Here is an 18740-nt window from a genome sequence, read left to right as displayed (position 1 = left end):
CCATTAATGCTGAAAGGTATATACAGGTACATACTGTTTGCAGTCCAGATATCTCACCAATTGAAAACATTTGGAGCATCATGAAACAAAAAACATGACAAATGCAACCCATGACTCTTGAGCAGCCAAGAATGGGACAACATTCCTCTCCCAGAATTTGAAAACTTCATATGTTCCCTATATTGTGAGTAAAATATGGGTTCATGGGTTTGTAAATCATTACATTCTGTTTTTCATTTTATACAGTGTCCCAGCTGTTTGGGAATTGGGTTTGTACATATGCTAAGCTATTTTATTTACCCAGGTGTACACATGTTTGTCAGGGAACATTTTTAATTTGCTATGGCAGACACTGATGGCAGCCTGCTCCTGTTTCAACATGGCAAATCCCACAGGCACAAATCGAGGTCAGTAAAGAAAAGGTTTTCTCAGTTGGATGAATTGGAATAGGATCTCCAGGCCAGAGTTCATCACTCTACATCCTGTTAATGCTGTCGTGTATAAATGGGAGCAAATCCCTGCCTAAAGTCTCAAAAATTGTGAAAAAGCTGCCCTGCAAAGTAGAGACTGTTATAGTAGTAGACTATTTGTCAAATGTCTATCCATCCAGTTATCCAGCCAGCTTTTTAACTGCTTATCCAACTAAGGTCACAGCTCACAAACCCATCCCAGCTCTCACAGATACAAGGTACATCCTGGGCAGGTCGCTAGTTCATCGCTGGGCTAACTCAGAGAGACAGGCATTCACAGCTAGGACCAATTTAGATTCACAACATAACATGCATGTGTGTGTGTAACCACAGCACCCCGAGAAAATGTGTTTGCACTAGTCACTCAGGTTTAAAAAAAACAAACATATAGGTATTTATTTTTCTACTGCATATCAAATTAAAACCATGACTGATGTTTGAGTATTCACATATTGTTAAATATATAAACATATTGATGAATATATATTGTTAAAATTTTCAATCTTCTCTTTCTCACAGTTAAGAATACATTTAGCGTTCTTGGTTTTGGCTTAAAATAAATAAAAATCCAAAGTAAGAAAACAAATTCAATTATTAAACCATTAAAACGAAGCTCCTTTGAGACGGTGTTCAGTAATTCGAGCTGATTCTGCCGCGAGCAAAGGCTTCTACTCGGCAGGTCTACCTTATTTGAAAAAAGGGGCTGCTGTCGGCGCCCGCATTTATTCAATAAATAGTCTTTTAACTAAACTCTGATTTACATCACAACAGATTCACTTCTATTCTGAGACAAAGTAAATCTGAAAACATGCAGCAAGCTCAGTAATATACAGTAATGGATTTCACGATGCGTCGCTCGGTTTAGAGTTTGCATTCAAAAGAAGGGATCAATAAAAACAGAAGGAAGCTTGGAGCAATGGATAAGGTTCATTGTGCACTCTGCCACTGGTTTCTAATGGCGAGTGACAGCTTTATGAGAGGATGACTTGTGTAACAATTGCACTGAGAGAATGAATACAGAGAGAAGGGAAACAGCCATCATGGCAGCCAGTGACTCCACAGCGGGAAAGCGACCGTGGCTGTCTGCCAGCTTACAGTAATACAAAGCCCAATCACTGCCTCTCCTCTGTGTCACACAGTGTGCACCAGTGTTGACAAATAAATTCAATTTCACCCTCTCTGCAGCACCTGTTGAAGCACCACTGCCACAGAACCACTGGGGTCAATCCTAACCTAAAACCATGAATATTGCCACACAAAAGTTTCCTTCTCCTTGTTGTTCTGGAGCATCCAGCTGACAGAAGCACTTTGCGTGACTCTAAACTGTCAATTCAGAAACTTGGTGAAACACAATATATTCCTGTCCTATGCAGGATGGAGGGAAATAAATGAGAGAGGCAGGGAGAGAAAACTGGCCCTTAACTGCCTCACTGAATCATAAAATCCTCCGTGCTGGTTGAATTATCGCTTCGCTCTGCCATGTGTCTTTATTTCAGCTCCTGCTGTGCACGGGCTGCACAGAGAGGATAAAAAGCAGGATTTTCAGTGTGCATTAGGTAAAAGTGTTTGATTTGGGGGATAGAGAGAGCTCAGGTAGAGCTGCGAGAGGAGGCGAGATCATCAAGGCTGAGATGACTTGAGACTGAGCAGCCATGCCCGGAGCAAGAGCATCTTGTTTGTCATCCCTCCCATGGCCTCGCAGTCAGACAGTAATCACTCACCCCGGAGTCAGAGAGAAGACGACGGGCCCGATATACAAATAAAACTCGAAGCAGAGGAGGAATTGGGGTGCTGGAGCCCAGCCACCCGCAGCCAAAGAGAGACTGCTGCCTGCTGGGTATTCTCGGCAGGGAAACATAATGGTATTCATGGCACAGAGAACCCAATATGGATTTCAGCATAGAAACTCAGCCATTAAATCCAAACTGAGGCATTGGAAATGTAACAGGGCAGACCGTGGTTATGGGAGGTTGTGATTGGCCGGCGCTGGGGTGAATGTGAATGGAGTTTTCAAAGTTTTGTAGGAACGCGTGCATTTTTCATGCAAGTATAGAGGAAGGAAGATGTGGGAGCGGGTAGCGAGAGTGTGACAGTTCATGTCTTACTTGCAATAGGTGTCATTTATCATGCCGTAGATATGGATCTCTTTGCACATGTCCATGGCGAGGATGAGCGTGAACCAGCCCGTGCTGAGGTAGGAGCCGGACTGGATCCTGCAACACACAAAGATAATGCACTGTAATATTCATTTGCATAAAAATCCTAATCATTTGCATTGAAATATAAAAAAATAAAAACAAGCACAAAGTTTTAAGTATGCCATTTTTCAGCCCCTTGTACACTTCTCTCTTGTGTGATTGTAATTCAGCTGATCTGAGAATTATAATTATCCTAACAGATGTTCTTAGCGTAGGCTGCTCTGGATCTGAGCCTCAGCTCAAATGTATATATATCTACAGAACAGCAAGAAAGCTGGCAGATGCATAACCATATGTCAAGTTTCACATGAGAAATGTTTCTAATTTTAGAGACCAAATAAATATTATGTACAGTGATAATTTAGGGGGTTGTAACATTCACAGTGGCTGTATATAAAAAAATTTGAGGGCTGAGAAATGCTTGATGTTGTTGATTAGCTTCATTCACAGCAGTCATCCCCTGTGAGTGAAGCAGGCCGGTCAATAACAACATGCATTATCCTTTCATCACCATCATCACCAGACCCGTAGTTTGTGAGCTCTGACCCATCAAAGTTGAAAAAAAGTGAGCTTTGATCATTTTCAAACACAGAGCACACAGACTCAAGATTTTTTTTAAGAAACCTGATTAGTAACACCTGAAGCGGGTCATAAAATGTGCTTCCCTAGCCTCTTCCAGGCAGGGGGCCCCCCACATACCCCGAGGGCCACTCTTCTCTGCAATGCAAAACACCACCAGGAGCCTTAGACTGTGAATAAATTAAATGCAGTGCACTGCATGACACCGATAATGATAAATGAAATGGGACATGACCACCGTGTAATGCAGCATCAGTACGGAGAGGTGCAATGAAAATTCATTTAGAGCATCCAATTATACGACACCATCATTAAAATAAACAAATGAATAAATTAGGTCTGAAACTACAAATTATTTTCATTATTGTTCACTTCAGCTTATTTTTTTCTTAAAAACTGTCAGAAAACAGTGGAAGGTGTTTGTTATAGTTACGCACGTCCCGAGGAGGTGTGTTCAGATGGCTTGTTTTGTTTTACCAACAGCACAAAACCTTCAAGGACATTCAGTTCAATAACACATAGGACAAAGACGAGCTTAATAACACTTAAAAAAAATTAAAAGCTGGAATTTTTAATTTAAAGATGACTAAAAAGACTTATTGTTAGCTTTCAGAAGTGGATATTGTGATCAAGAAAAAATAATTCCAAAAACAATAAATGTAGAGCATGACAACAGAAAGGGAGATGTAGTGGTCTTGAACACACTTCTTTACCTTCTGTAAACCACAAAAAAAAGCACAAAACTTATATGACAGTTGAGTTCCTTTAACATTGGTGTGCTTTGATTCTTGGTTATATTTCTGCTGTTATTATATATCAGTGTTATTTTTATATGTGGGATATAACGTCTGTACCTGTGATTTCTTCTTTATTGTGGTTATATTTATCCATCAGTTGTCACAAACACAAATGAATTCCCAAAAGGTCAGTAAAGACTACTACTGCGACTGCTATGAGCTTTCATAGTGTGGGCTCAAGATTAAGTTCAGATTATTTAGTTCTAGACAAATGACTTCTTTCTATTTCTGTTTAAAGAGGCCAAAGCTGCAGAGTTATTAATGTTAGTAGATCAGTATGTGTAAAGACAGACTTAGAAAACAAACAAATATTACATCCTTCTTGAATTAATTGAATTAATTCATTAAACCATATTGTTTGAAGGATGTTAATTAAACCCTTTTTTGTCTCCAAATTAAAATACAAATGCAAAACCTGCAAACAATACTTTGAAGATACTGTTTCAGGGTTAGGACCATGGACAGCACTCTATTCCATTCACTAGACTTTAAAGCACACAGTGTGAACTATAGTAAAACTACTGTTGCTACATGCAAGAAGCCAGTACACAAAATGAGTCAGAAAATCTTGACAAGCAGGAACTGTGCTAATTAAACTTCACAACCAAAACCAGCTGTGTTCTGAAGTAAATACTGAGATAATCTTTTAAAAAGGGTTTCTTATGTGTTGCTTGTTTTCTGCAGATGATTTACAGTCTGATTTTTCCATGTGAGATAAAGGTTGTATCCAAAAGCATTCACGCTTCTCTATTTTCTGATGATGACGATATAGTGAGCTCCCGAAGAAATTAATATTTTGGCCACCACTTCGGTCATTTTCTCATCATTCAGTTGCAATACAAAATAATAGATCGTCCGCTAAATAAATAAATCAATAAGAAGCCACAACTAAGGAAAAGCAACGAGCAGAAGAGATATATTTGGGCCAAGAAACACTAGGACATTAGACCAGTGGAAATCTGTGCTTTGGTGTAATGAGTCCAAATTTGACTTCTTTGGTTCCACCTGTGGTGTCTTTGTTTGACGTAGAAAAAGTGAATGGATGGTCTCTACATGCATGGTTCCCACCGTGAAGCATGGAGAAGGTGTGATGGTGTGGAGGTGCTTTGTTGGGGATTTATTCAAAATTGAAGGCACACTGATCCAGCATGGCTACCACACAGCATCCTGCAGCGACACACAATCCCAATCATTTTGCGTTTAGTTGGATCATCATTTATTTTTCAACAGGACAATGACCCCGAACAAACCTTCAGGCTGTGTAAGGGCTATTTGACCAAGAAGGAGAGTGATGGTGCTGCGCTAGATGGCCTGGCCTCCACAGTCTCCTGACCTAAACCCAGTCGAGATGGTTTGGAATGAGATGGACCACAGAGTGACGACAAAAGGACCAACAAGTGCTCAGCATCTCTGGGAACTCCTTCAAGACAGTTGGAAAACCATTTCAGGTGACGACCTCATGAAGCTCATCGAGAGAATGCCAAGAGTGTGCAAAGCAGTAATCAAAGCAAAGAGTGGAATTTTTTTAAGAATCTAAAATATAAACATGTTTTGAGTTATTTCACACTCTTTTGTTTATCACATAATTCCATAAGTGTTCATTCATAATTGTGATGCCTTCAGTGAGACTCTACAATGTAAAATACTCATGAAAATCAAGAAAAACTTTTAATGAGAAGGTATGTACAAATCTTTGACTGTTAGTCTATATGCATATAAAATAATCAAAATTAAATGTATGAATGCTGAATTAATGTTTTAATGTTTATCTGTATCTGCTCCATGGGCTACAGCTTAACAGCATAATAGCTCTCTCTGTTATGGCACCTCTGACGAAGCAATCAAAAACAGCAACACCGAGCAGATCATCAGAATCAACCCCTGACCACAGCAGAATGTAGGCTCATAGCCCAAATACAATTTCTTTGCTGGCTTGAGAGCTCGGAGCTAACATCTGTCAAGGCAGCAGTTGAAAATGCATTGCATGATGAACAGCTTCAATTCAGCTCAATTGGGTTTTTTTTATATAGCGCCAACTCACAACAATAGTCACCTTAAGGTGCTTTATATTGCAAGGTAAAATCCTTCAGTTCTGATAGAAAACTCCAACAATCAAAGCCAATTCCATGTGAAAAAAAAAACACTTTTGGAGTATCAGGGTGAGGTAAGACCAGTTTTTCATTGCTCTACTACTGCACAGTAGCCAAAAATGCACATCAGCCTGTTATTAACGGAAAGTTGGTGATCCAGTGCAATTTATTTGTCTGTAAATAATGTGTAAGTGAATGTTTTTAGATATTTTTGCTTGGAGATATTTTCATAATAGTCGGTGCATAGCTGATGCTGTATGGTCTTTGCTTATTTTGTGAACGCTTATTATTAGATCATCACTGGCTCTCCCAGAAAATAATAGTGCCTGTGAGCATTAAAGTAAAGACAGCGTGCTTGCAGGCATTGTATTTTCGTTATGTGCTGAATTTGCCAATAATAATACAGTCCATGTATATGTGTGTAGCTTAGAACTTGTGTAGATTTCTTAGGTAGTTATTATTTTACGGGAAAATGTTGGATTTTTATTAGACATTTAATATTTTTTTCTAATAAGGGCATATACAGGGAGTGCAGAATTATTAGGCAAGTTGTATTTTTGAGGAATAATGTTATTATTGAACAACAACCATGTTCTCAATGAACCCAAAAAACTCATTAATATCAAAGCTGAATGTTTTTGGAAGTAGTGTTTAGTTTGTTTTTAGTTTTAGCTATTTTAGGGGGATATCTGTGTGTGCAGGTGACTATTACTCTGCATAATTATTAGGCAACTTAAGAAAAAACAAATATATACCCATTTCAATTATTTATTTTTACCAGTGAAACCAATATAACATCTCCACATTCACAAATATACATTTCTGACATTCAAAAACAAAACAAAAATAAATCAGTGACCAATATAGCCACCTTTCTTTGCAAGGACACTCAAAAGCCTGCCATCCATGGATTCTGTCAGTGTTTTGATCTGTTCACCATCAACATTGCGTGCAGCAGCAACCACAGCCTCCCAGACACTGTTCAGAGAGGTGTACTGTTTTCCCTCCTTGTAAATCTCACATTTGATGATGGACCACAGGTTCTCAACGGGGTTCAGATCAGGTGAACAAGGAGGCCATGTCATTAGTTTTTCTTCTTTTATACCCTTTCTTGCCAGCCACGCTGTGGAGTACTTGGACGCGTGTGATGGAGCATTGTCCTGCATGAAAATCATGTTTTTCTTGAAGGATGCAGACTTCTTCCTGTACCACTGCTTGAAGAAGGTGTCTTCCAGAAACTGGCAGTAGGACTGGGAGTTGAGCTTGACTCCATTCTCAACCCGAAAAGGCCCCACAAGCTCATCTTTGATGATACCAACCCAAACCAGTACTCCACCTCCACCTTGCTGGCGTCTGAGTCGGACTGGAGCTCTCTGCCCTTTACCAATCCAGCCACGGGCCCATCCATCTGGCCCATCAAGACTCACTCTCATTTCATCAGTCCATAAAACCTTAGAAAAACCAGTCTTGAGATATTTCTTGGCCCAGTCTTGACGTTTCAGCTTGTGTGTCTTGTTCAGTGGTGGTCGTCTTTCAGCCTTTCTTACCTTGGCCATGTCTCTGAGTATTGCACACCTTGTGCTTTTGGGCACTCCAGTGATGTTGCAGCTCTGAAATATGGCCAAACTGGTGGCAAGTGGCATCTTGGCAGCTGCACGCTTGACTTTTCTCAGTTCATGGGCAGTTATTTTGCGCCTTGGTTTTTCCACACGCTTCTTGCGACCCTGTTGACTATTTTGAATGAAACGCTTGATTGTTCGATGATCACGCTTCAGAAGCTTTGCAATTTTGAGACTGCTGCATCCCTCTGCAAGATATCTCACTATTTTTGACTTTTCTGAGCCTGTCAAGTCCTTTTTTTGACCCATTTTGCCAAAGGAAAGGACGTTGCCTAATAATTATGCACACCTGATATAGGGTGTTGATGTCATTAGACCACACCCCTTCTCATTACAGAGATGCACATCACCTAATATGCTTAATCGGTAGTAGGCTTTCGAGCCTATAAAGCTTGTGGTAAGACAACGTGCATGGAGAGGATGATGTGGACAAAATACTTATTTGCCTAATAATTCTGCACTCCCTGTATAAAGACAAACATCTGCATAGAAAACACCATAAGGACAAAAGCCTCAGCCACGAAGCTCCTGGCAAACAGTTTTTGTGCTGATGTTAATCCAGAGGAATTCAAACATTAAGGTGTGGCTAGGGATGGGTATCGAAACCCGGTTCTTGTTGAGAACCGGTTCCCACTGTTTCAATTCCTTGGAATCGTTTGCCATTTTTGCAAATGATTCCCTTATCGATTCCAGTCGCCCCGAATGACGTCACCACGTTGCGGAGCGTCATTTACCTGGCAGGAAACACGGCGCCTAAGCGGCTCAAACGCTCAAAAGTTTGGTTATACTTTACGAGAACGGATGACAACAGGGCAACTTGCAATACTTGCAAAGTAGATATTTCATTTAAGGGAGGAAACACTACGAATATGCAAAAGTATTTGCTCACAAAACACGTGATGACCTCGTGTTTTTAATTCCGCTCCGGACTCATGAATCTCAACCCAGCAGCAGCGGTAACGTTTGCACGTCCTCTCCCATTAATGTGGCAGGTAAATAATCATTCACATTATGAAGCATGTTCTCATAGCTGACAATGTTATACAGTGCTTAGGCATTGACCATCTGTTGTACACCACTTTTTTGAGGCATGTCAAGGTTTTTTAACTACAAAACATTAAGTTCCATTTTGACTTAAACAACATTAGATCCTTTAATAGGCATGCCTCCATATAGACAGCAGAAAAGGGAAGAAATCTTTCTATTGTGTATGAACACTTATTATAAAATGAAAATTATAGTTTCTGTTGGGGGTTTTAAAAAGGGTTAAAATGGTTCACAAAGTCTAAATTTCGGTTTGAATCTGAGGTTTGTGCACATGATGTAAAATCAAGGTGAAATACAGCGGCAGTACTTTCACTCACGGAGCTCACACAGCTGAACACACGATTGTAATGTTGCTGTTATCCAAAAGCCTCCTCGTAAAATAAACCTGAGCTGCCCAATAAACCTGTGGACTGTTTTTTTTAACTAGCTTATACCATCCCCATGAAAGACCAGTGAAAGAATTTAATCAGTTTGTGGAAAAACTCTAACATTTCTATTTAACACACCTTCTCACGCCTATTCTTTTTCCATTTCCAAGGAATATATTACCCCCCCTTTCTCATTACATCTGTCTTGTAACATATACTAAATGTTTTGCGAACTTGCCACTTTTTTAAAATTCACATGCAATCATGGATATAGATGTTAGTGATGATAGATGTATTAGGGATTGCGAGGGTGTTCAACTGACTGGGAAGGAATTTAAAAAATAAATAAATAAAAAGAACTAAGAGTGAGCTGCACACGATTTACATTACGGAACAGTTACTTAAACCACAACCCTTTATTAGAATATAGGGCCAGTGACTAATTTGTGAGGATAACATGTTTTTGTAGCAGGTTCTGGCTCAACCTTACTTCTAGTACAGACACACACACTTAGCCTTTGATACAATTGTTTTCATTTGCTTTAATCATGAGATTAATTCTTTGATATGAATCAAATCCTGCCTCAAGATAATACATAATACGGTTACGGTAAAAATCATTAAAACTCACCAGTGAAGAATAGTTTAAACTTTCATTTTTATAGAATCCAATTATGCCCAATAGCTTTGGTTCAGATAACAAATGCATCATCTAAATTTTGTATTCAGAAAAAGCAAAGGCGCACAAACACACAGGGGAATTTGGTTTGCAGTGACCTCCTTCAACATAGTCCAGAATCACTGCAAAATATTATGCAAACACATGCATCATTAAATGCAAGGGGGTCAAAATTTTAACATCAAAACATTTAACATTTACATACTGTGGGTTTCGCTATTTCAGTCACAACTGTGAGAGGTGGAGGGAGCAGGTGGATGTGTAGGGACACAACATGTAAGTCTTGGAAATTAAACAGTTTCTAGGATTAAACGTGACAGCCACACAGTGCTCTCTGCTCATTATTAAGTACAATAATTGCTTTGAATTTTTCTGACTGGTTACTGCGAGCAATGCTCTGTGTCCTTGATGATAAAATTGCTGACGTTTTAGTTACTGTAAGTTCTTCTTAGGTTGCTTGTGTTTTTCTGCTGCTGCTGCTGCTGCTGCTGATCAGCAACTTTATTAACAACCAATTTTAACAAATTTCATCATCTGTCACACGATCGTGTGCCAGGTAAGTTATCTGGACACTTCATTTCACTCTCTGTATGTGTGTCACACTCTTCTTTTCATGTTATCTGGACAAACGCAATAAATACAGCAGTTCTTTTGCTTGTTGGTTAACATCAGACAAACAGTGGGAGCTTCCTGTGTGACGTTTGGATGTTTTTCCCAATGTCTGTGTGGGTTCTTCCTCCCACACACTAAAGACAAACATGCTAGGTTAACTGATGATTCTAAATCTGCTCTATGCGTAAATGTTTGTTTGTTTCTGTGTATTAGTCCCGTAACAAACTGGAAACCTTTGCAGGGTTTTCCCCGCCTCTTAAGTAGATGAACATGGATGGATGGGCTCATCTTAGCCATTACGTGAATGTTTTCTAGTACGCTTATGTCGAACAAAACCAGAAACCTGGTTGACTCAACTCTATTTTAGTCATGCCAGAATGTATCTCAACTATAGTCTTAAATTATTACCAGATAGATTACATTGACATTTCACATGTTCAGGGCGCCAAAAGGCTGAATCCTACTGACTGGTGATGGCCTGACTTTTTCTCTAGTGTCATTATAAAGTAAAAAATTATACTGTGTTAACTTTAATAATGAGATCTTTCATGATTTTTTTAATCTTTATCTAACAGAGCTGGTATTTACAAGGATAAAACACAGATTAAACCATCAAGTGGATTTTGCAGGGTTTCCATCATAGTGCTAAAATGTCATATTAACTAATTTAGCTGTTGTAGTTTTTAAAACTTTTAAAACTTAAAAAAAAAAAGTTTTTAAAAGAAATTTTAAAAACAGGCAAATGTTTTAATTTACAATTGTTTCATCTGTTTAGCTGATATCCATCCATTTATGGTGGGCTAGATAGTTCTTTACCATATGTGAACAATAAGCATGATTTGGTGCTCTCTTGTCAGTACAGGTTGTAAAGTGAGAAATAAACTCCCAGTTGTCTTCCTCTGTTGGCCAACAAAGCTCTGCGTTTCCATCTGTGCTTTACAATTACCATTATGGCGGATTGATAGCAAAACAATTGAGTGTAAAATTAAATTTACGAGGCTAAAACACATTTAAAATCATATCCTCTAGTGTCTACTTCAAAAACACCAACCTTTTATTTTATTTTTCAGATCAGAGTTAGAATGTTTGTGTTTGTATTTTAACAACATGATGAACTATCAGGACCAAGAGAGGACAAAGAAAGAACCCATTCAATTTAGGTATGAATCCACTTCTTTGAAAATCCAAACAAGGGAAAAGACCTAGTGACTCTCTAGTGAATTCATTAGGTGGTTAAATGAGAAGCCAAACACTCAAATCACCAGTATCTTACAAAGCCAGAGTCTGGGTACAAACGAGCCAAAATAAATCCAGAAACCAATCAGAGATTAAACTAAAGAGTTAATAAAAAATGTGAACAGAAAGTAGTTTGTTTTTTGAGGTTTAGTGGTACAACAAAACCCTCATAAACACATAGACAGTGGGGTTGTGGGGAGGTGAAAATAAAAAAAAATGCAATTTGCTGTAATAAAGGAGTGGAGGAGCACAGAAGGGAAATGGCACATTATCACTGATACACAGCTCGGCAGCTCTCAGCTGTCAGAGTTGTCAACACATCACTATTACCCTGCATTATTCATTAGTAATTTGCCACTCTTGCGGCACACACGCAGACAGAGACGAATACAGGCACACATACACCACGTCCCAGTTGAGAGCTGGATGTCCTGGAGCAAAAAGGCAGTCAGGAATAAATAAAGGGGGTGGGATCCACTGACCCGGTGGCTAACGTTTCAAAGCAGATGTTTGGCAGTGAAGACGTGCCGAGAACGACTGAATTCAGGGTCTACAACCAGTAATGTGTTTACCTGTGACAATTATAATGGGACAAGAGAGTAGAAAAGATGCTGTTATTGTGTGGCCAATTTAAGAGAGATAAGACACGGTGTGAAGCTGCTTTGGCAGGCGACAAATAACATCCAGAGCCGGAGGACAGAGAGAATGCAATTTGCTTGTTTTGTTAAGGCAGAAAAATTCCGTCTTTTACTCAAAGACGGCAAACAAAATGTGTCTGGCTCGACACTGCTTGGCTTTTTAAGCAGTCTTTAAAGCCACTGAGACAGCTTTCTTGAAAAATAAAACAATAAATTGGGTTTGGGCATGAACCATGGGGATTAAAAAAAGAAATAAAAAATGTGCATAAAAAGCTCAGATAAATCCCTCTTTTTGTTGCTCTCCAACACAGACCTGAGACAAGTGAGGCGGGAGCGATTGGGACTGACATGCTAGGATACTGCCATGCTACTGGCACTGCGAAATGAAGGGTGTTTGAGAAATGAAGTCAGATGCTCTGAGCGGGGTCTAAGTAAATAATCCCCTAAGTCGGACTGATCTGGAGCTTGTTGTGCTTTACCTGCCGAGCGCCAGGGGCTAAGGAGCGGTGGAGAACTGCCCAGGATCAGTGAGAGACTCCTCTACCTACGACTCTGTTCAATAACTCACACTTGACATTCACAGCAAGAGAGCTGTCCACGTGTGCAAGAAACTCTGCACTGACGACTGATTCAGTCGAGCCATGCTATCTAATGCCTCTGCAAGCTGCACAAATATGACATGACACCTGTCAGAAGTGCTTAGTGGAATAAAACTCAGCTCTATTGTAAAAACTTGATCCTTACTCAGAGAGGAAATCCTTTTGACTCTGAAAACTGTTTTACAGTTGGCAAAAATAAATGATGTAATATCAGGCAAATGCACATATTCACATAATCGCCTGGCTGGGTGTCACTCTTTGACTGCATGTTTAAAAGAACACCTGCTCTCATTATGCACGACCCACTGCTGATATAACTGCCTTTGGCAGCTCATAAATCATGACTCAAGATACAAAGAAATGTAATGGAATTAATTAAGGTCATTTACCTTCTTACTCAGTTAGATTATTGCATTGATTCAACTCTTGTGCCTAAATGTATAGCTGTATCCTGCAGGTTAGTTTAGGGTAGTTAGCTTAGGCCAGAGGTTTCTAGGGATGTCTTCAACTGGTTGTTGGGGTGTTTTCCGTGACCAGGTGGCAAGTAGCTGCTTGAGCTTGCTGGCTGATACCAGGTGAAAGTTGCTGCACCACAAACTTCCTTGATATTGCTTTGCTAACTAGAAGATACCGGCTGCAAACACTCACCATTTGCTCTCCAAGTTACAGTGAAACTTGGAAAAATTATGATGCAAACCAGAAATTGAGAACTTTTGTCCTCAAACTAAAGGTATGTCTTACCACAACAGCAATGATCAATTAATGGTGAATGGTCTCCACCATTAAAGTAATGATTTTTGTTGCCATCTGCATGGTTTCACTATCATTTAGCAAGCAGTTTGCAAGTGTTTGCAGGAAGTCATCACCTTTAATGTGAACTGCTAGTGACTGCAACAAAAACCCTTTCACTAGCAACTGACGGTTACCAGGGGCCATTTAAAAGTAGAATGGGAGGCAGAGCCTTCAGTTTTCAGGCCCCTCTTCTGTGGAACCAGCTTCCTGTTTGGATTCGGGAGACAGACACTATCTCTACTTTTAAGATTAGGCTTAAAACGTTCCTTTTTGCTAAAGCATATAGTTAGGGCTGGACCAGGTGAGCCTGAATCCTCCCTGAACTGTGGTTTTATTTTTGCCCTTTTGTTTCTTTTAGTAGCACAACCATACGTCCTCACTTTGGGTCTGCATCATCTGAAGAAAATAAAGAATGTCATGATGATGGTGTCAAAAGAATGGTAATGGACAGGTGAAAGGATATCATACACCTGAAAACTAGTTTAAACTATTGGTTGGTGGATAGAAATAAAATTATTATTTCAGTTAGTATCAGATGTGATTTAAAACCTAGTCTCTGTACATGACACCTTGTAAGATGAAAATATCTAAGATAAAAAAAAAGTCTAATCACTCTTTTCTAGTTTTGTAATTAATGTTAGGTCTTTTTATTATGACTAAGTGCACCATGTGGATATCCAAGGACATTTCAAGAAGTTATGTAAGAAGTTAAAAATATGTTATCAATTTGAAAAAACATGGAATTTTCATGAACATAAAGTGTACTAACCATAAAGTGCAATTTAAAAATAGTTTCACAAACTCTATTTTAGTAGGTTCACTTTCTCTGTCACACCAACACTCCCCATGTCCTCTTTCTTTCGAGATTCAGCAGGAACAACACCCCGAGGCAGGACTCTCAGGCAGAATAGGTAAACATAAAAATCACTTTTTATTTAGGTTGGAAGTCCATGAGCTGCAAAAATCCACAAAGAAAGCAACTAGAATCCAAAAAAATCCAAGACATGAACTGGGAAACACAGAGAGGATAAAGAGAATCCAAAAACAGGCTGGCAATACACAAAGAGGGATAACAGGGTGGATTAACACACACTTTGACAAAGGACAAAAAGAACCTGAGACCAGGTATACACACAGAGATACAAGGACGGCAAATCAAGGAGCTGAGGAACAAAACACAGCTGTAACTAATCATGACAAGACGAGGAAGTAATTTAAATATAGGGCACAAGAGACAAATGACTATCAAAATAAAACAGGAAGTAACTACATGGGAGAATCATGACAAAGATGAAGGATTAATAACTACATACAGTACAAAAAGAGGTCAGGCTATACTAAACTGATGCACAAAGTAGATAATATAAATCAATAAGGAAATATCTTTCACTTCTCCTCCTGCCTGACAACTACATATTCAACATCCTTTGAACAATACATCATCTCTCCCTCTGCAAATGTCCAAACCATCTCAACCTCACCGTGTTAAGAACATAACAAAAGGCTAAATCATCACCTGACCACATTCCCTTGTTTCAAGACTACAGTTCCACAAATTCAAATGTTTGTCATGGACAATCTGCTCAAATGTGATTGATTAACAGAACCTGGATTACGAATGGACTACAAACAGAAACCAGAAAGCTCTTGGCCTTTGGACAAAGATTTTTAAGATCTGTGTACAGACAGCCAAAGGAAAGTTTAATACTGGACACTGGAGGTGGTCAGTAAAAGGTGAAGCTCAATAATGCTGCAGTTCAAAGTTCTTCACTGAATTAAGCCTTAATCTTCCATCATACGCGGCTTTTCTGTAGTGTTTTTAATTCTACGTGTATGGACCAAATAACTTGGGTATTATTCATTGTTTATTTCTTATTCTGCCAGGTTTGCATTTGTTTGATTGAATCATGTTGACACATGAGTTACCCAAGAGATTTAAAAAGTCCAGAATACCTAAGACATGTGGACTTCATATAGCCAGGTCTGTATTTCATATTAAAGTTAACTTGCAACACTGAAGTCAATGTGTCTGCAAAATCAGATTAGTTATTACAAATAAACACAACACTTTGTAGGCAGTTGACTCACAATCATGTGGATTCCCATAAATGTGCCAATTCTTTTACTTAGTTCTGTAAAGTCAATTAAATTGTTGTTAAAATTGTGCTCCTCCTTTTAGCTTTTAGTCTGGCTGTGACTACCTATGATAACTCTGATTGTACTTACCTTATGCAACTCTTCCCATAGCACAAACATTATTTATTTATTTAGCTAGTTATCCATCCGACTAGGGAGTCTTTTATCTTTTTAAAAAAAATCTTTTTTACATGAGACCTGACAGCACACTCCATCAAAATCAATTCATATCCACATAATGCTTTTTGATTACGCTTCTAGTTAAATGATGTTTGAAATGCAATCTGTCCTTAAACAGCTGATGAGTCTATGTATCCCTGATTTCTTAAAAAAAACCCATTATATTTATTTGCTAATCAGCAAAATGATACCAGCTCGTTCCTTCTGCATCACAATCAGCATCTTTCTGATACCTGTTATTATGTGGAGCATTGCAGTGATTTTTTCTCTAGTAGTGTCTGGTTTTTCTGCGTCCAAACCTGCTGTATACCTAACGTTATATCAGTATTTAGGAGTTAAAGATGGGGATTAGTAAAGTAGGGGAGACCGGGGATAGTTGTAACGTGGGTCAGTTGTAACACTTCCAATTTCTCCAATCAGGGCTAAGTTTCAAATGATGTGACTCATCCTGTGCATGCCCAACTCAGTTCTGCTATCACATGTGAAAAATCAGCACATTTTGTCAAAAACAGACAATTTAACACCAAAAAAAGTAATTTGTATGCCAAAAAGTAAGTTTTTCTACTTTATTTCAATTTCTAATAGCATTATCTGCTTTGCAGTTAAAGTCATCAAACTTAAATTATGTTATTTGTATGTCTATGGGGATATATTCTGTGTAGGTCTTTAGTGCTAATGTTTTAGCCGTTGGCTGTAATGTTAGCTAGTTCATGGCTATAGGAGTCTGGGTCAGTTGTAACAGCAACAGTCTGGGTTAGTTGTAACAATAATGCAGATGTTACAACTTACCACACTATTACTTTAACTTATATTAAACAAGTTGGGGCAACGACATCAGCAGAGAGAGGTTCACTGGTCGCTTTTGTATATGCGGTTAATGCCATTGGCAACACAATTCCTCCACTGTTTGTGTTCCCACACATACATTATGCAGACCACTGTGTCAGAGATGGACCAGTAGGAAGTATTGGTGGAAATAAATCAGGATGAGTGCAAGAAACAGATTTCCTCATCTTTCTGAAGCACTTTGCAAACCACACCAAGGTAAGCCATGATAAAAAGTAATGGAATTGTGATGCTGGTGAACAACTACATTTTTCAGCTTCATTGTTATGTTCAAAATTGGTGCAAGAGTTGTAGGTTCTAATGCCCACTGAGCCAATGAGGCCAAACTCAAGGAAGACCAACCAAAATTAATGAAATATTCAGTTGCAGAAAATTCCAGAATTTGTCTTTTTTGGGGGGTTGGAATATGTTCAAAAGCTAGATTTCTGCATTCTGTCACACACACACACAGCTACATAAATGGCTCTAAGTGCATTCATGTGTTGAATAAACAAAGATTACATGTTAATATTTTGTTAGTACCCTTATTTCATTGTGTTACATTTTACCCCAGGATATGTTACAACTAACCCACACTATGGGGTTAATTGTAACATTTCACTCTTTGTGTTTGAGACCATACCATGCAATGGGTAATTGTGCTGCAGAGAAAATAGCTGTACTATTTAATAGCAGAGACATGTAAATACTTTGCATTACATTTTGAATCCACTACCTTAAAAGAGCTCCAATTTACAGACAGAAATGTCAAAAATGTTACAACTATCCCCGGTCTCCCCTACTTCCTATTCTTTCAGCCAGGTCGGTTTGAGGTTTACGTGGATAGACCTACACCCTCCCACACATCCATCCTCTATCAATTTACTTCAGACACAATCTGGTGAGAGCATTTTATCAGGCCAAGTTCCTTCCTCTTTGAAAAGATGGTGGGCATCAAGTCAACCGTCTATTTCTCTCAATCTCTTTTTCTCTCTTCTGTTTTGGCTCAAAGAAATTGCCACTCGAACAGAGCTTCAAATATACAGTATTGTCTGGGGTTTGCACAAGTACCATCCAACATAAAGCTGTTACATGAAGGACTTTCTCACTCGCTCTGCAGCCTTAAAAATCGATCTGAACATGAACAGCAGACGGCATTGCTTCTGTCCCTCTATTTCTTCATCCGCATGTAATTTTCTTCTCCCTGCAGGGTGCAGCTTGATGCAAATGAGAGTTTGTTATTAATTGATTACTTCATACAGCAAGAGACCGTGACACAAGTCTCTGCGGTTGCCCGTGGGTGAGTTCCGTGTAGAGGAACGGCACACCATGTCTTCATGTGTCTCTGAAGTAGCTGAGGAGCCCCTGGGACAAAACAGTGACAAAATCCTGAGCTGAGCCGCGAGGTGAAAGCAGGGCATTTTGGCAACATTTTTCTTTTATACAGACCGCAGAGCACAGCAATTTAACGATAGGAATGAACAATGCAGCTGTGTGGGCTTGCTGAGGCGTTTCTTAATTCTGCCAGGAGGCAATGTGAAGCATCGGGGATGACCTCCAACAGCCCACATTATGAAAAAGACAATTTGCTTTCCATAATTCCAGTTTTGTTTACTTTTCTGTGTGACTCTATTAATAACCAGGGAGATGATTTGGGCCCTCAGAGAGCAGACGCCTGTTGATGCAGAGAAGCTCCATCTCTTGTTCGGATGATGTCAGGACAAAAAAGGCTTTTATGTTTTTCCCTTTTTCTCCAATGACTCTCTGAAATGGGTTTTTTGCTTTTATCCATACCAGCTAGCGTGGCTGAAATATCCAACAAGTCCTCAAGCTAAATGACCATGTTGGTTGTTTGCATCTGCAGTCTAAAATGAC

General features: G+C 39.1%; 1 protein-coding gene across 1 annotated transcript in view; it reads right to left on the bottom strand.

Moving 5' to 3' along the window:
- Window positions 1–18740, bottom strand: part of st6galnac3 (ST6 (alpha-N-acetyl-neuraminyl-2,3-beta-galactosyl-1,3)-N-acetylgalactosaminide alpha-2,6-sialyltransferase 3) — a 108349-nt gene that overhangs the window by 8165 nt on the left and 81444 nt on the right. The window contains exon 4 of the mRNA XM_026148581.2: window positions 2576–2683. Coding sequence (XP_026004366.1) covers window positions 2576–2683 — 108 coding nt within the window. The remainder of the gene's footprint in view (window positions 1–2575; window positions 2684–18740) is intronic.

Source organism: Astatotilapia calliptera, chromosome 18, assembly GCF_964374335.1.
Source record: "Astatotilapia calliptera chromosome 18, fAstCal68.1, whole genome shotgun sequence".
Taxonomy (NCBI): Eukaryota; Metazoa; Chordata; class Actinopteri; order Cichliformes; family Cichlidae; genus Astatotilapia; species Astatotilapia calliptera.
Note: the sequence above shows the minus strand (reverse complement) of the source record. Positions and strands in the feature narration are given on the sequence as shown.